The sequence below is a fragment of the Canis lupus genome, chromosome 6 (genome assembly GCF_003254725.2).
Source record: "Canis lupus dingo isolate Sandy chromosome 6, ASM325472v2, whole genome shotgun sequence".
NCBI lineage: Eukaryota > Metazoa > Chordata > Mammalia > Carnivora > Canidae > Canis > Canis lupus.
The window spans coordinates 36,878,950-36,897,624 of NC_064248.1; the positions used below are offsets into that span (position 1 = coordinate 36,878,950).

Genomic DNA, 18,675 nt, shown 5'->3' on the forward strand with positions numbered 1-18,675 from the left:
AAACCACTGAGCCACCCAGGGATCCCCTTCTTTTTCTTTTCTATATTTTCTTCACTACAATGGTTTCCTAAAATCTTGTTTGCTAGTAATTATTCTTGGAAACAGCACCTGTGAAATCTGAATCATCTTGCCAGTCCCCAAGTCAACCAGATATCCTTGTTTTACTAGAATTTGACCTACCTTTTGATAAACTGTCCTTTAGAGAGAGAGAGGTTTTCCAGTGTTCTTGTAGACAAAAAGCAAAGTGGGGTCACTAGGAGCATAAAACAAAGCTGGTAATTTATAGGCTCATGGGACTACAAGGGATCTTGGAGCCTATCAGTTCATAAAACCTTACAATTCAAAATTTATTCTGCTCAAGTTTGCAGCAGCCATAGAGCTCTGAGCTTTCTTCTTTTTTTTTCTTTCAAGATTTTATCTATTTATTCATAGAAACACAGAGAGAGAATGAGAGGCAGAGACACAGGCAGAGGGAGAAGCAGGCTCCATGCAGAGAGCCTGACGTGGGACTTGATCCAGAATCTCCAGGATCATGCCCTGGGTCGCAGGTGGCGCTAAACCGCTGCACCACCGGGGCTGCCCAGCTCTGAGCTTTCTACTCAAGTTTTTCTCTCCACTTAGAATGGATCCGTGAATGAATGAATGAGACAGTCAGTCCCTGGGCCTTCATGTTCTTCTGTCTCTTCCTTCTCCTTGCTGTGGAGCTTGGGCTGGTGGCGGTGGGAATGGGAAAGCTGACATTCTGCTCTGTTACCATCAACCTCCAGTTTATGGAGGTACAGTCATATGACTCAACACAGCGAGGGTCATGGTTGATCTCTTTCCTGGGAGAGAAGGTCAGAGTCACAAGCCTAGGTGCTAGGGCCAGGCACATAAAGGACAAGTGAAATAGAAGTGGCACCTAAGTTAACAGGGATCAGTGGGATTGTGGTGAATGGGAAAACATGCATTAATAGTGGCAGATGGTACTAGCCCATTTTAGCCATGTAGGGATGTGGACCAAGCATTGCAAATCTTTCCATTTTTCCGGAGAGGCTGAAATCCAAACTTTTAGGGAAATTTCCAATTTTTAAAACATCATATAAACCAACTAAAATGTATCTGTGAACCAGATTTGGCCCATGACATGTCCATTTGTTACCTCTGGGGGTTAAAGGCTTTCTCACTTTTCTAACTTGCCTGTTTAGGCCCATCTGACATAATATAAATTAAAACAAAGCAAAACAAAAACAAACCCAGGGATAGCAGGAGGTGGCACCAAGCAAATTTGGAAGGCTTACATGAACCTTTGGTGTAGATGTATAGTTGATTTATATTTTTAAAAAATTTAGGAACATCTGGGTGGCTCAGTTGGTTAAGCATCTGACTTCAGCTCAGGTCATGATCTCAGGATCCTGGGATCGAGTCCTGAGAGGAGCTCCTACATCAAGCCCCGTGTTGGGCTCCACACTCAGGGGAGAGTCTCTTGCCCCTGTTCATGCTCTCTATTTCTCAAATAAATGGATAAATATTTTTAAAAGTATATTGTGGGAAAATGCACACAACATAAAATCCCCCTGGGCCCCTGCAATCACCATTCTACTTTCTGTCTCCATGATTTTTCCTAGTCTAACTACTTCATATAAGTGGAATCATACACCATTTGTTCTTTTGTAACTGGCTTATTTCACTCGGCACAACATCCTTAAGATTCATCCATGTTGTAGCAGGGGTCAGAATTTCTTTTCTTTTTAAAACTGAATAAAATTCCATGGAATATGTAGACCACATTGTGCTTATCCATTCATCTGTCAATGGACATGGGTTGTTTCCACGTTTTAAGGCTGGAATAGGGCTTGTGAATAAGGTTGCTATGAACATGGATGTACACATATGTCTTCCTGACCCTGTTTCCAGTTATTTTGGGTATATACTCAGAAGTGGAATTGTTGGATCCTATGATAATTCTATTTTGAATTTTTTTAGGAACTACCACACTGTTTTCCACAGCGGCTGCATCATTTTACATTCCCATCAACAATGCACAAAGGTTCCAATTACTCTACATCCTCACCAATATCTGTTATTTTCTGGGGTTTTGTTTGTTAGGACTAGCCATCCTATTGGGTGTGAAGTAGTATCATAATAGTTTTGATTTGCATTTCCCTAATGGATAGTGATCTGAGATCCTTTTCATACCCTTAGTGACCATTGGTATGTCTTCTCTGGAGCAATGTCCATCCAAGACTTTTGCCAATTAAAAAAATATTTTAAAAAATGTATTTGTGTGTGTATGTGAGTGTGTGTGTGTGAGAGAGAGACAGGGAAGGTGCAAGCAGGGTAAGGAGCAGAGGGAGAAGCAGACTCCCCACTGAGCATGGAGCCCAATGTAGGGCTCGATTCCAGAACTCTGAGATCATGACTTGAGCCAAAGACAGACACTTAACCAACTGAGCCACCCCAGCACTCCAGGTCTTTGCTAATTTTAAATTAAGTGATTCTTTTTGTGGTTGAGTTTTACGAATTCTCTATTATATTCTGGATATGAATCCCATATCTTTCACATACATGGTTTGTAAATATTTTCTCCCATTTTGTAGACTACTTTTTTACTCTGTTGATGATGTCTTTTGAGGAACAGGTTTTTAAATTTTTCATTATTTACTTTTTTCTTTTTTGCCTGGATCTTTTGGTGTCATACCCCCCCCCCCAAAAATAATAATTTCCTAACCCAGTGTTGTGAAGCTTTCTTTTTTTAAAGATTTATTTATTTATTCATGATAGACAGAGAAAGAGAGAGAAAGAGAGAGAGAGAGAGAGAGGCAGAAACACAGGAGGAGGGAGAAGCAGGCTCCATGATGGGAGCCCGACGCGGGACTCGATCCCGGGACTCCAGGATCGCGCCCTGGGCCAAAGGCAGGCGCTAAACCGCTGAGCCACCCAGGGATCCCCTGTGAAGCTTTTTTTAAAAAAAGATTTTTATTTATTTATTCATGGAAGACACAGAGAGAGAATGAGAGACAGAGGCAGAGACACAGGCAGAGGGAGAAGCAGGCTCCAAGCAGGGAGCCCAACGTGGGACTCGATCTCAGGTCTCCAGGATCACGCCCCAGGCTGAAGGCAGCGCTAAACCACTGAGCCACCCAGGGATCCCCCTGTTGTGAAGCTTTTGCCCTATATTTTCCTCTAAGATTTTATTTATTTATTTATTTATTTATTTATTTATTTATTTAATTTTAAAGATTTTATTTATTCATAGAGAGAGAGAGAGAGAGGCGCAGAGACACAGGCAGAGGGAGAAGCAGGCTCCATGCAGGGAGCCCGACGTGGGATTCGATCCCTAGTCTCCAGGGTCACACTCCAGGCTGCAGGTGGAGCTAAACCGCTTCATCACGGGGGCTGCCCCTAGTTTTATTTATTTTTTAAACAAATATGCAAACTATTTTTAAAATATCTTTTTTAGTTATTCATGAGAGACACAGAGACACAGGCAGAGGGAGAGGGAGAAGCAGGCTCTTTGGAGAACCTGATGCAGGACTCGATCCCAGGATTCGAGGATCATGCCCAGAGCCAAAGGCAGATGCTCAACCACTGAGCCACCCAGGCGTCCCAGATTTTTATAGTTTTAAATCTAGAGTTGATTTACATTTGAACCACAATGCAAAATGCCTGAGTGTCCCCTCCTGGGAGGTTATAAGTCAAATACTGTTGATGCAAAAAGAGATTACTGCACACCGTAGAGTTAAACAATCTATAGTAATAGATGGCATTAAACTGCTAATAATTGTAATTTTAAGAGCAATATCTGGTATGGAGGAACCTCAAAAAAATATAAGTATTACATGATCCAGTAATCCCACTTCTGGGTATATATCCTAAAGAATTGAAAGCAGGGCCTTAAAGAGACAGTGGCATATCCACAAATTATTCACTATAGCCAAGATGCAGGAGAACCCAATGCCTGTCGATGGATAAAAAAATGTGATGTATTAGTGGTGTATATTATGTGGTACATATGGTAGTATAATAATTAGACTTAGGGAAAGACATCCTAAAAAAAAATAATAATAATAATAAAGGGGGCACCTGGCTCAGTCAGTAGAGCATGCAACTCTTGATCTCGCAGTTGTGAGTTCAAGCCCCACAATCGGTGTAGAGCTTACTTTAGAAAAAAAAAGGGGGGGGGAGGGAAATACTGTTGCATGCTAGAAATGGATGAACCTAAGGACATTATGTTAAACAAAGGACAAATAGTGCACGACTCCACTTACATGAGATAACTAAAGTAATCAAACTAGGGGCACCTGGCTGGCTCAGTCAGAGGAGCAGGCCACTCTTGATCTTGGCATTGTGAGTTCGAGTCCCACATTGAGTATAGAGAGTACTTAAAAATAAAATCTTAAAAAGTCTAACAGGAAGTAGAGTGGTGGTTACCAGGGGCTGGTGGGAAGGAGAAACGAGCTGTTGTTTGATGGGTATAGAGTCTCAGTATCGCATGAAAAGGTTCTGGATATCTGCTGTCCAACACTGCCAATATCCCTAACACTACTGAACTACACACTTAAAAGTGATAAACATTGTATGTTTTTTTAACCACATTTTTTAAAAAGAATCAATCAATATTAGCAGTAATTGAACACTCTGACCAACACAATCCTGCCCTGATGGTGCCTTTTCCAAAGCTCCTGGAATTCCAAGGTCTGAAGGGTAGGCTCCCTGGGAACTCTGTATCCAGTGGCTGCCGGACTGCTTAGAATTCCAAATCCCCAGCCTCAGGCAACTCCACTGGCATCCTATTTTTAGTTTATGAAGATCAAAATTGCTCTTAACTCACTTGGTAGGGTACAGATAGGAAGAGGCCTTTCAGACCTCACAGTTTACTTGTGGAAACTGAAAAAAAGAACTTGCATTTGAGGGTCCGTTGGTGCCCTCCACCACTGCAAGCCTTCGGAATCACCCTGTGGGCAGGTACCTTGGGCCAGGCTACCCTCTGCTACAGGCTTCTGAAACTTTCGCAGCAGTCATTTGCATTCCTCAGATCAAAGTCCCTTTTCCAGACACGCCTGAGCAGGTGTTCAGCTGCCTGTTCTCAAGCAGAGAGCTTATTCTGGAATCACGGAGTACATTTTCAAAGTGAAGAGAAGTGCTTGTGGAATGAATGGCCCCAGATGGAATGAAGCTGTAGTTTTTTCTTCCTGAGTTGCTTGGGGCCTAAGTCAGCGGACAGTGAGGCACAAGTGCTATTAAAGGTATCCTCCACGGGCACCTGGGTGGCTTAGTGGTTGAGCGGCTGCCTTTGGCTCAGGTTGTCTTCCCCGGGTTGTGGGATCGAGTCCCCACATCAGGCTCCTGTGGGGAGCCTGCGTCTCCCTCTGCCTATGTCTCTGTCTCTGTGTCTCATGAATAAATAAATAAAAATTTAAACAAAAATAAAAATAAAGGTATCTTCCATTTCCCTCACTTTTCTCCCTTTCCATTCATCTGTAAATCATCCTTAGTTTCCTGGCAGGTGTCACTCCTACCCCAAGGCGCCCAAGGCCTGCAGCCAAGACATGCCCTAATGCGGGGATGCTGCAGGCCCCACTGCGGTCATCGGTCATCGAGCCCACCTGGCCTAAGCAGGAGGGGTGAGGGGGACGGGCACCGCCGCAGGGATGCGCATCAGGCCTGAGCTCCCCCCTCCCCTTCTTTCCCCCGGGGCCGCCCGCTGTGTGTGTGACCGCGGCCAGCGGCTCCTCTGTCCGGAGCACGGTCCGCGTCCACTTCTGCCTCCCTCTCCGCCCGGAAGAGGCCACGCCTCGCACGCCGGAGAGCCTACCCAGGAAAACGCCTGACTCCAAAACCGGGACTGTGCCCCCAGCGCCCGCGCGCGCCCCACGGGGTCGGGGGCGGACAGCGCGCCGCACGTGACCTCCCCGCCCGCGCGGCCAGCTCGCCGGCTTCGGGGCGTGGCCTCGCAGGGCGGCCCCGCGGCGATTGGTCGGGGGGCGGGGCCTGGTGGGCCGGAGCGGGCTGCGATTGGCCGGGGGCGTGGCTGGGCGTGGCCGCGGGCGGCCGCGGGCGGGTGGGGCCGGAGGCGGCGGGAGTCGCGGCTGCTGTCGGTGCACCTGAGAGCCGACGCCCTGGCCCTCGAAGCTGCACCCATCGTCGTTCCCGTCGCCATGAGCCGCTTCAAGGTGTCCAAGTTCCGGCACACGGAGGCGCGGCCGTCCCGTCGCGAGGTGAGCCCTGCCCGCGGGTCCCTGCGCCCCCGCCCCTCCCCGCCGGGCCCGGCGCGGGTACCCCGGAGCCCGCCTGCCCCGGGGCGCCCCCTTCAGGCCCGGCCCGGCGGCCCGGCTGTTCGGCGCACCCGGAGGGCAGAGTCCGGGGCTCCCGCGGCCGGGCTCTCTCTGGCCGCTCCGTGAGCGCTGCCGCCCGCGCGCTCGCCCGTCTCGCCCCGGGACCCCCGAAGCGGTGCAGCCGCCCGGCCGAGGCCTGCGGCCTGCGAGGCTGCCTGCCTTCCCGGCTTCCGGTCGGCCTCGCCGCGGAGCCGGGGCTCGGGCGCTGCGGGCCCCCGCTCCGCCCGGATCGGCCCTGCCCGAGGCTGGGCTGCGGGAGAGATGCCTCCGTCTCCCCTGGCGTTGGCGAGTCCGGATGTGTCAGCCCAAGAGCCAGAGCCCCTCAGAAAGAGGCGCGCCCCTCCCCCGGGTTTCCGCCGGCGCTTCCTTCTCGCGCGGCTGGCGCAAGAGCTGCTCTTCTCTTACTGGGGTGATGCTGCCTGCGGCCGGGTGGGGTCTGGGGAAGCCCGAGGAGGCGGGGCCCAGAGTTAGAGCTGAGCCAGGTGTTGGGGGGACCCCTCGGGCCCCTGCAAGGGCAGCCGGCCTGAGGACGGGTGCGCTTCAGAGATGCTGCCAGTCCTGTTCTGCTGCTCCCAATGTTATTGGGCAGGCGTAGGAACTGACCTCCAGTAGCCCCATCAGGAGCAAACGCACAGCAAGCAGGGTAGCCTGGGGCAGAAACCCTGTTTTCATGCTCTGGACGGTATTTCCTCCGTACTTCCGTGTGCTCCGGGAACCACAGCTGTGGACACCGCAGCGCTTTCTTTCCTCTGGGCTGCTTACAGTCTTGTGAGGGAGACATCCAGCAGGCAGACAGCCTGCAAGGGCATGACAAGTTTTAGTAAATGCATTGAAGAATGCGCAAGAAGGGCTGGGCTGGAGATGGAGGTAAATGGCCACGTGGAAGTTAATCTTGATAGAGTGGTCAGGGAAGGCTGTAGGAAGGAGGTGATATTTAAGCCGAGGCCAGAAGAGTGAGAAGCAGCCAACTACAAGAAAAGTGGGGTGGTAAAGAGCCTGGTGGGGGAATAGAAAGTGGGCCAGAGTGGATGGAGGGCAAAGATGGGGAAGTGGGGTGTCAGATGAGTCCAGAGCAGTGCTGCAGAGCCTGAGGGCCACAGGAAGAAGTTGGGTTATTTTTTGAGTGCAGTGGGGAACCATTAAAAGGTTGAAAGCAGGGATCCCTGGGTGGCGCAGCAGTTTGGCGCCTGCCTTTGGCCCAGGATGCGATCCTGGAGACCCGGGATCGAATCCCATGTCGGGCTCCCGGTGCCTGGAGCCTGCTTCTCCCTCTGCCTATGTCTCTGCCTCTCTCTCTCTCTCTCTCTCTCTGTGACTATCATAAATAAATAAAAATTAAAAAATAAATAAATAAAAGGTTGAAAGCAGGGCGGCCTGGGTGGCTCAGCGGTTGGGCACCTGCCTCCAGCTTGGGTCATGATCCCGGGACCCAAGATGGAGTCCCACATCGGGCTTCCTGCATGGAGCCTGCTTCTCCCTCTGCCTATGTCTCTGTCTCTCTCTCTCAGTCTGTGTCTCTCATGAATAACTAAATAAATCTTAAAAAAAAAAAAAAAAGGTTGAAAGCAAAGCAAGGGGTGGAGAAGGTGCTCAGATTCACATTAATACTGTCTTTCTGAGTGTAGTAAGCACTCCTGGAATGGATCTGGGGTATACTCAATGGGCATTGGGGCTTGTCCCAGGTGGGTCTTAGTCCAGCAAAGTAAACAGATAAGCATGAGACCAGAGATTACAGATAGAGCTTTAGACAGTTTAGGTCAGTGAGATGGGAGGGGGGCGGGGAATGACACACAGGTGATCTGTTCTCCTTTTCTTTCTTTCTTGCTTTCTTTCTTCTTTTTTTTTTTAATTTATTTATGATAGTCATAGTCACAGAGAGAGAGAGAGAGAGAGGCAGAGACACAGGCAGAGGGAGAAGCAGGCTCCATGCACCGGGAGCCCGACGTGGGATTCGATCCCGGGTCTCCAGGATCGCGCCCTGGGCCAAAGGCAGGCGCCAAACCGCTGCGCCACCCAGGGATCCCTCTTTTTTTTTTTTTTAAGATTTTATTTATTCATTCATGAGAGACATAGGCAGAGGGAGAAGCAGGCTCCCTGTGGGGAGCTCAATGTGGGACTCGATCCCAGGACCCCGGGGTCATGCCCTGAGCCGAACGCAGACGCCCAACCACTGAGCCACCAGGCGTCCCTGTTCTCCTTTTCAAAGATATTTCCTGTCACTCTATTTGTACAGTAAACACGAAATAATGCAAGATAATATTGTTCTACCCTCCACAGGTGAACACTTAAATAGAAACTTGCACGTGGTGGGCGGTTTCCAGTGCCCAGTTGCATGGGCCAGGAAACAAGGGTGTTCAGTTGTCATGCCACAGGGAGGAGTGTCACACAGTGCTTTGATACCAACAGAAAACATTTGGACCTTGCTGATCTTAGTTTCAAAAAAGTGGCCCCTTGCCTCTCAGTATGTGGGGATGTTAACATTATTGCCTTTTCTCAGGGGTGCATCATTTACCTTTCTGTGGGACTCTGTGGAGAGTCCTTGATTTGAAGTTGAATGTTTTTTTCTGGGGCTTACAGGACGCCCCTGTATTTGGTGGAGGCTTCAGCAAGGCCCTGGAGGAAGCTGAATCTGTCTTCTCTCTTACGTGCTCACTTCTGCTTTCTCTGCTTCTCTCTCTCCCTCTTAACAGAATCACCCTGTGGTCTCTTGACTTCATTTATCCTGAGCTTCTTCTGACAGTCATCTCTTCCTTATTAAATCAGAGAACTGATTAAAAGGCCATATTACCCCCCCTTATGACTTAGGTTATTTCAATAATATTTTGCATATTCTGAGGGAGTACATAAGTGGAGACAGGGTCAGATCCAAAAAAAAAAATGGATTTCTAATGGTGCAGCCTTAAGGTAAAGTTCTTTGGATTATAACGCAGCCCCTGGTTTAGTTATGGGCAGAGACCTGGCTGTCACAATTCTTATTCTTTATTTTCAGGCCTGGATCAGTGACATTCGAGCAGGAACAACAGCCTCATGTGGGAACCATATCAAATCCAGCTGCCACTTGATTGCATTTAACTCTGACCGTCCAGGTAGGGAGGTGGACATGGATGTGGAGATTCAGAAATTGTCACCCTAATTTGGATAAGGGAGAAGGGCAGGCTCATTGCAGGCCAGAGGCTTGGAGCATCCTCGTGGGGCTTAGAGGTCGGCATCATTGTACAGTAATCAGATTGATTTTAATTCGAGCATGTGTGTAAACTTTATATAAACCACGCTAAAAAAAAAAAAAAAAACACGCTAGCTGTGTTTTTTGTTTGTTTGTTTTTGTTTTTGTTTTTTTTTTAAGATTTTACTTATTTGGGCAGCCTGGGTGGCTCAGCGATTTAGCACTGCCTACAGCCCAGGGCGTGATCCTGGAGACCTGGGATCGAGTCCCACGTTGGGCTTCCTGCATGGAGCCTGCTTCTCCCTCTGCATGTGTCTCTGCTTCTCTCTCTCTGTGTCTCTCATGAATAAATAAATAAAATCTTAAAAAAAAAAAAAAGATTGTACTTATTTACTTGAGAGAGAGAGACCACATGAGTGGGAAGGGCAGAGGGAGAGGGAGACTCTCCAGCAAGGCTCCACACTGAGCGTGGAGCCTGACATGGGGCTCAATCCCAGGTCCCTGAGCTCATGACCTGAGCTGATATTGAGAGTCAGACGCTTAACTGATAGCCACCCAGGCACCCCTGGCTATGGTTTTTAGAGGAGGCCAGGACACAAGGATAGGATTGTCCCCTTTGTTTTCAGCTGTCCTCATCTGGGAGTCTGGATTGGCTGGGGTCCACAGGAACACCAAGATTTGAAAAGCATCCTGTGTGTGTTGGGACTTTTTTGGTTGCTAGTGATAAATCGGGCCTTAAACTGACTTAAACAAAACTCAGATACTTCTTTGGCTGGTATAAGTAAGAAGTCCAAAAGCTTTAGGCAGAGCTGTATCCGGACGCTCACATGTGCCATCAGCCTTGAGCTGTGTGCTGTCCTTCAGCTCTGCTGTCCTTTCTCAAGTAAGAGAAATGGGAAAAATGGTAATTGGTGGTCCTAGGCTGACCTCATATGACCCACTATGCCAAAAAGAGACCACCTTTTTCTCTAATATCTTCCATACATCTTCTGTCACAGAAGATTCTCATATGGGTTAAGAAAATAATCTTGGACCAATCACTATGTGATTGGTGGAGACTCTGGGGAGGTCCAAGACTGAGCTTTTGGGTCTTGTGTCCTCTGGGAGCCCTGGGCAACAGATGGTTCCCATTAGGACTGAAGTCAGAGCCCCTGTGTTTGCTTGACAGGTGTGCTGGGCATTGTGCCTCTGGAGAGCCAAGGAGAGGACAAGAGACAGGTGACCTATCTCGGCTGCCATTCGGGTGAGTGGAGACTGGACCGAGGAAGTCTAGAACTTGCTCCTCCCTCCCCGGGTGCAGGGATTCGTACGCATCTGGTGCCATAGCCCCATGGTTTGCCAGGTTCCTCCTGCTGTCCTCACTATGCATTCGTGCAGATGGTGTCCATATTGGAAGGCTGGGTCCTGGTTGAGAATTCCGCTGGGGCAAAGAGAGGGGAAGTTGAGTGCTTCAGGTTGTCCAGGTGAGAGGAAGGGGATGTGTGCTGGCCAGCACCAGGTTCCAGGCTGATGCTGGCTCCCTGTCACTGTGGAGGACCCAACCTTATGCGGTTCTCAGCCCTGCAGACCCCAGCAGACCACCCCTCACCCACCAGGCCCCCTCTCCAGCCAGGCTGCTTAGTGTCTTCAAGGGGAGGCCTGGCTGGGCTTTGGGGCTGGAGACGGGCCCTCACAAAGAGAGCTTTTGTGTGCTGCAGCTGCTTCTGGGGGCGCCCGGCAGCCTGCCTGGCAGCCTGCCCACTCTTTGGGAACAGCTCGCTCTCCCTGGGCTGTGGCAGCACGGACCCAGCTGCCTCCTGTCTTCGTGTCCAGCTGCTGTGGCTGTGGGCCAGCCCCTCTGGCTTGCATTCCTGGCCGCCTCTTGGGTGGCCTTGGGTGAGGGAAGGGGCTGAGTCTTGGTCCCCGGTCTGGGTGTGCAGCTCAGTGTTGGGGTCCAGGTGATGCGAACAGCAGCTGATAAAGGAACAGTGGTGAACATCGGGCAGGAGCTCTCCATGTGCTGAGAATGTTGTCTGTGTTTTCTCATCTAATTCTTTCTTAAAGCCTTTTACAAGTTTATTGAGGCATCGTTTATGAACCATTAGCGGACTTGTTTTAAGTGAAGAATTTGATGACTCTTAGGGAAGCTACAGAGTTGGGTATCCACAACCCAATTTTAGAACGTTTCCTCAGAGGATCCTTGTGCCCCTTTGCAGTTAATCCATTTCCACCTCTGGCACCAAAGCCTCAGGCACCCATTGATCTACTTTCTGCCTCTGCTGCCAGGGTCTGCAAGCTACTGTCATGGCCAAATCTGGCCTGCTGCCTGTCTTTGTAAATGGCATTTTGGAGGCACAGCCATGCTTCTTCATTGACATTCAGCCCGTGACTGCTTTCTCCCAGCAACTACAGTCAAAGAGTTGTGACAGAAACCGTATGGCCATTAAACCCTAAAGTACTTACTGTCTCACTCTTCACAGAAAATGTTTGCCAGCTTCTGATCCATTGCCTGGCCATTTCTGGACATTTTGCAGAAATGGAATTATACTACACATAGTCTTTCAAATCTGGCATCTTTCACTTACCATAATGGTTTGAGATTTAGTCCCATGTACAGCCCACAGGCAGGGTGGCAGGAGCTCCAGGAGTCCAGGTCAGGGCTGTCCCAGGGCGTGCCTGTCTTCATCTGCCCCTTCCCTTCCCTTCCCTTCCCTTCCCTTCCCTTCCCTTCCCTTCCCTTCCCTTCCCCTCCCCTCCCCTCCCCTCCCCTCCCCTCCCCTTCCCTCCCCTTCCCTTCCCTCCAGGATGGCCAGTCTGGTTCTGCCCTGAGAGGAAAATATACCTGCTTGACCCCCTCCGAGGAGGCAGGCAGCAGGGATAATCACTATGCTCCTTGCTCTGGTGATGTAAGCCTGGCCATCATGCTCACAACTCCCTGCCACCCCCCCCACACACACTGAGCCCTGACCTCCTTCACCCCCTGGTGGTTTCAGGAAACAGGTTTCCTCTTTCTCTAGGCTGTGGCTCACTCTGTGTGCCCTTGTCTCCCTCTCCTGGCCTTCCAGAGCTGAGCAGTTCAGATTCTTGGGTTGTGAAGAACTGAGACCAAGTCCAGATGTCTTTAGCCAAAAGGGGATTTATAGGAGAGCTTCCAGAGCTGAAGGCCTGGGGAGTTTCCAAATCCAAAGGAGCAGCTGGACATGCAGGCCTTAGGAAGGTCCTGGCATGGGAGCTGACGGCTTCCTCCCAGCTGGCTGCCCTCCACCCAGGCCAGTCCCTGAGGTGCCGTGTCACTAGGCACTTCCAATTCCTGCTTTAATTCCCCTAAGAGAGAATTCCCTCTAAGGCAGGGGTCAGGTACACTTAGGCCTGAGTGTCAGCCCTGGTGGGGATTTGAGGGGGAGAACTCCTAGCTTGGCTGTGTCACCCAAACGCCTGCTTCCCTGTTGTCCTAACCTGTTCTAGTCCTTCATACTCCCCAGGGCTCACCGTGCTTCCTCTATGAAGCTGCCCTGAGCCCTGACCTTGGAGTCCTCATGGTCGGCCTACCTCTTAACACATCTGCAGAGATGTCTGTGTGTGTGTGTGTCTCCTTATGTGGGTGCTGAGGGTCTGTTAGGGCTGGGTGGCATTTGTCCAGTTTGTGAACCCTTCGTGGGTCCAGAGCAGGCCTGGCACTTGCATTCATTCACACATTTGCATGCCAGGTCCTGCATTGGGCTCTGGATTTTGGGCAAATTCAGGTGCTTGGTAATTTGAGGAGCTTCCTGCCTCTCACTGTGCTGACTTCCCGATGCCAGGGCCTTTGTGTGTCACAGGCAGGGATTTCCAGAAGTGCCTTTCCTTGTGGACTTTCAGACTGCCACTGTGTAGGCAGTTATCCCCACCTCTGAAATCCTGGGCTGTGGTTCTGCACCTTGGGGAGATAGGATATTGGGCTGGAAAACAAAGTTCTGGTGAGTTCTTGCCAGGCCTGTGTCAGCTGTTCCTCTCCCACAGACCTGGTCACGGACTTGGACTTCTCTCCCTTTGATGACTTCCTCCTGGCCACGGGCTCAGCCGACAGGACGGTGAGTGGAGCTGCTGGACGAGCTGCTCAATGTCCCTCCCACTGCCCTCCACCCAGGCCTCCAGAGCCAGGCTAGCCCAGATTCTCTGTTCCTCGGCCCACACTGGCTCCCCTGTGGTCCAGACTTGCTGTTCTACTGTTTGGCTACCTGCGGAGAGCAGGGCTGGGGTGGTGTGGGATGCTGGAGGAGATGGAGCAGAGCTCCCATCCTGTGGCTGCGCTCCCCTCCCCCCTAATTACACCCCTCAATCCTGGGCTGCGTTACCCTGCCTTTCCTCACGTGGAATACACAGCCCCCATGCCCAAGTATAACACCTGGGGCTGGGGCAGCCCAGGGCTCACGGCCTTGCTTTTTCCCCATAGGTGAAACTGTGGCGACTGCCCGCCTCTGGCCAGGCACTGCCCTCGGTGCCCGGGCTGGTGCTGGGCCCTGAGCCGGTCCAGGTGGAGGTGCTGCACTTCCATCCCACTGCGGACGGTGTCCTGGCGAGTGCAGCGGGCATGGCTGTGAAGGTCTGGGATGTAGCCAAGCATCAGGCCCTCACAGGTACAGGCTGCACTGGCCACCCCTCCCTGGGCAGCCCCCGTCTGGACGGCGCTCCTTTTCTTTGTGTTTTCCATAATGTGAATTTTAAAACACGCGTTCAAGTCTTACGTGTACGTGGTATGAAAGGTTGTAAGATTCTAGCTTAACTGACTACAGACGCTGCATCCCTGCCCACTTCCTGTAGGCATCTGTTGTCGTTTCGTGAAGTTGTTTTTCCTCCGTATGTCTAAGTACCTTCCTTATACTGTTATTTCTTGAGTTGTATGTCACTTCGGTTTTGAAAACAAACTTCTGGCTGCCTTTCTGCCAGACGAGGATTTTGCTCTCTTGCAGCCCCTCCCCCAGGCTTCTCCTGTCATTTTCATGACTGAGTCTGTCTTAGTGTGTTCCAAGTCTGGCTGCTCCAACCCACACCCACATCTGGGCGGCTTACAAACAACAGGAATTCATTGCTCGTGGTTCGGAAGCCTGGACCTCCAAGGTCAGGGTGCTGGCAGATTTAGTGCTTGGTGACAGCCTCTTTCCCGGGTCACAGATGGCTGTCCTGGAGCTGTGTCCTCACGTGGCAGGAGGGACAAAGGAGCTCTCTGGGCCTGATCAGCATCCTGAGGCTTCAACCTCATGACCTAATCACCTCCCAGAGGCCCCGCCTCTAGACACCATCACAGTGGGAGTGAGACTTCAACATGTGGGGGGCACAGACATTCAGACCACACATAGTTGGTGACAGCTTTGGGTCAGATTCCTCAGTGAATGGTTATGACCCTGTGACCCACGTGGAGCCCTGATGTTCTGTGGTGACGTCACAGGGTCTTTTCTACCAAGGCCCTGACACGTTCACCTGATTTTTAGGGCTAAAACACGAGGCTCCGAGAGTTGAAGCATGACCTTATCTCATAGGGCCATCCAGAACATCCAGGGTGGGCCAGGCTCACCGAAGTGAGGTCCCCACCTCTGGGGCTGGGACCAAGAGGCCAACCGAGGGCCTTCAGTAGTGTGAGCTACCCACAGAGAGCTCCTGGTGCCTTCAAGGAGACTGGCCTGAGCTTTCCAGCAGAGGTGAGGGTCACCTGTCATTAGGTGGTCACCCAGCTGTAACTGCTGTGTCTCAAGCCCTCTCAGGCCTGGCACTGTGCTGAGGGCATGCTGCTCCCCTCAGCATATCAGTTCCACCGGGCAGCACTGCCATTCTCCTGTCACAGATGAGGTTAAACCATTGGGCCCTGGCTGCAGAGCAGGTGGGCACAGGGCTGGGGTGAATCCTAGGCTTGTAAGCCTGGGCAAAGTGGTCATCTGCTGCTGTGGAGCAGATTATTACAGAACGTAGAGGCTTAAAACAATTATGAGCATTTATCACATCATCACTTCTGAGGGTCAGAGATTTGGGAGCTGCTTTGCTGGGTGGTTCTGGCTCAGTGTTGTGAGGCTGCTTCCTCACCTGAAGAATTGACTGGGGCAGGAGGCTCAACTTCTCAAAGGGTTGGCAGACACAGACATGCCTCAGTCCCTGCATGGGGCCTCTGCCTGAGTGCCCCCCTTATCCCCCATCTCCCCACAGCTTGGCCTCTGTCTGCCTCCCTGGACCATCCACAGGGGAAGGAGCAGGGAAGAAGGGCAGTGACTTTTCTGGCCCAACGTTGGAAGTCACATGCCCCCACTTACACCAGACTCTGTTAGAAACAAGTTACTCAGTTCTCACACTCAAGAGGAGGTGAGTTAGGCTCTGCATTCTGTGCATTAGATCCCTAGGGCTGCTGTAATGAAGCACCACAAGCTCCATGGCTTCAAATAACAGAAACTTGCTGTCTCACAGCCTGGAGATCAGAAGTCTGAAACCAGGTGTTGGGATGGAGCTGGGACCTTCTGAGGGACTTGAGGGAGCCTGTTCCAGGCCTCGCTCCTCACTCCTGAAGCCCCAGGCGTCCCTTGGCTTGTACATGGTGTCTTCTTCGTGTCTTCACATCATCTATTTTCTTTGCACATCTGACTCTGTGTCCGAACTCCCCTTTTCATAAGGACTAGTCCTACTTGGCTAGGACCCACCCTAACTGTATCAGGTTAAGTTGATCTACGAAGACCCTATTTCCAAATAATGTTATAGAACGGGTGCTGAGGATTAGGGTGACAGCATCTTTTTGTTTTTAAGTTTATTTATTTTTAAGTAATCTCTATTCCCGTTGTGGGGCTCAAACTCATGACCCCAAGATCAAGAAGTCACATGCTTTTCCGACATTGCCGGCCACGCATCCCAGCATCTTTTTTGCAGAGAGACAATTTTTTTTTTTTTTTTTTTTTTTGCAGAGAGACAATTCAACCTATAATAGGATGAGCATCAAATAATTTGTGAACGTGTTTTTTTTTTTTTAATTTTTGTTTGTTTTTTAACTCATGAGAGAAAAAGAGTTAGAGGCAGAGGGGGAAGCAGGTTCCCCGCTGAGCAGGGAACCTGACGTGAGACTCAATCCCAGCACCCTGGGATCATGACCTGAGCCAAAGGCAGATGCTTCACAGACTGAGCCATCCAGGTGCCCCGTGGACATGTTTTAAAACTGTCACACTGGGGGGAGGAGCAGGGATGGCCCTTGCAGAGGCCTATGGTGGGAATGTGTGTGGCTCAGCCATGGGCTGGTGTGACTCAGTTGGGGTGTGTTGGTGAGTGACTGGGGGTAAGCCTGGGTGGGAAGTGAGCCAGGCTGAGCAAGAAGCAGGGAGCCTGAGAAGACTTGAGTAGAAGCATGGCCTGATGAAGGCAGGGCTAAAGGAAGGAGTCCGGCTGTAGTGCAGCATGTCTGGAAGGAGACGCTGCCCTTGGTCCTCCTGCCAGAGACAGACACTTGCAGCTACTGCCACTGTCCTGGGCATTACCCCAAGCCCCAAGCCGGGCCTTCCTGCGCCCATTTCCCTGGTGCCCCCACTGCCCAGGATAGGGTGGGGAGACCCTGGACCCCCTCCTGACCTTGGCTGCTTCTCTACAGAGCTGGCGGCCCATGGGGACCTAGTGCAGGCTGCCGTCTGGAGCCGGGACGGAGCTCTGCTGGGCACAATATGCAAGGTAAGCAGCTGGGCCCTGAGCCTTGGGTAAGTGCCTACAGTAGGGACTGAGATGTGCCCGGCTCTGTGCAGGGCTCTGGTGCTGAGGAGCGCATGGCCCTGGCTGTCCTCACACTTTCTGCTTCACACCTGCATCTGGAAGCCCCTACACCCCCTCAGTACCAGGGTATTGGGACCCTATTAGGGCTTCAAGTTAAGCCCCATGCTAGCACCCCTGGGCTCCGGTTTGTGTATTCAGCTCCCCTCCGTCCTCAGCCAGCCTCATCCTTTGTGCTTCGTTCATACTACTGTCCTTTCTGGAGGTTGTGTTGAGCAACGCCCCTTACACGGGGCATTGTGCTGCCCCTACATTCAGTTGGCAGGCCTCAGGTCCTCCCTAATGCCAGGCCCTATGCTCACCTGGTCTCTTGCTGGTGAGAGTAGCCAACATGGGCCAAGGGATCTTACAGATGAAAAGATTAAGTATGAGCTGTGACACGGGTTCTGAGAGGAACATGAGGAGCTCTGAGCTGGTTGAGAGGCCAGGAGGCTTGGCCTCAGGCAGGGGCTCTGAAGGGCGAGTTACTGGGGTTGGGTAGGGAGAACAGGGCAGAGTAGCAACAGATGTGGACCCAGAAGGGGCTGGATGCAGAGAGCAGTGGTGCAAGGCTGGAGTCACATGCACAGGGTTATGCTTGTTACCTTAGAAGTGGCAGGAGTCCTGGGGTCTCTAAAGCCAGGGAGGGGCAGGCTGTGGCATGAGGTGAGCAGATTTGTATTTTGAAAGCTCCCCAGTTGCAGTGTGGACAAAAGCATTGCGGGGATGGGCTGTATCTAGAAGGGAGGGTAAGACACCTCTTGGGGGAGATAGGATCATCCTCAGCCAGGGGTGATACTGAGAGGCTTGAGGGATGGGGAGGGGAGAGCAGGGCGTTGGTGGTGGGCTAGGGTGAGGTTTAGGGGTTCAGGAGGCTGGTTCCTGGGTTGTTGGTTGGAGGGGAAGCCTGCCGTGCAGACAGGGTGCTTCTAAGGATAATTCTAGGCCTGTTGGACTGGAGGGACCTGGGCCTTTGTCCAGTGGAGGCATCAGTTGAGTCCGTGGACAGAAGGTCTGGGCCTGAGTCTGAGCTGGGTAGAAGTGTAGGTGCCATCTGTGTTACAGGGTACCTGCTGGGAGAAATAGGGGTGACCCCAAGTGGGAGAGAAGGGAATGAGGGGAGAGTGGTAGAGTGAGCTCAGAACCTGTGCAGGAGACAAAAGGAGCCACTCTGTGGCAGAAGGGAAGCCGAGACAGGGCTGGAGGTCTATGCCCTGAGCCCAGGGTGACAGGGTCCCCGAGGGAAGTGGCTGGGAACACCAGAAACAATCTGCTGAGCAGTGAATAACTCTTATCTGTTGGATTTGGGGAGATCCATGAGCTTCGGGATCTGTAGGGATGTGCTGCCTCCTGGAGCCACACCTGCAGGATGGGAGGCCATGGGAGCCTGCAAGGACTCCTTTGGGAGCTGGCTGGGGGAGTCAGAGGGCACCAAGGGCTTCTCTGAGGGAGAAAACATGGGGTCTGCATACT

At 51.5% G+C, this 18,675-nt stretch overlaps 1 protein-coding gene across 4 annotated transcripts in view; it reads left to right on the forward strand.

Annotated features, from left to right (window-relative positions):
• Nucleotides 1-6,030: 6,030 nt before the first annotated feature.
• CORO7 (coronin 7) overlaps nt 6,031-18,675 on the forward strand; it is a 58,553-nt gene continuing 45,908 nt past the window's right edge. For all 4 annotated transcript variants that reach the window (XM_025416684.3, XM_025416683.3, XM_025416686.3 and 1 more), the window contains exons 1-6: nt 6,031-6,200; nt 9,307-9,403; nt 10,649-10,723; nt 13,459-13,529; nt 13,892-14,075; nt 17,051-17,127. In XM_025416684.3, coding sequence (XP_025272469.1) covers nt 6,141-6,200; nt 9,307-9,403; nt 10,649-10,723; nt 13,459-13,529; nt 13,892-14,075; nt 17,051-17,127 — 564 coding nt within the window. In that variant the 5' untranslated portion in view covers nt 6,031-6,140. The remainder of the gene's footprint in view (nt 6,201-9,306; nt 9,404-10,648; nt 10,724-13,458; nt 13,530-13,891; nt 14,076-17,050; nt 17,128-18,675) is intronic.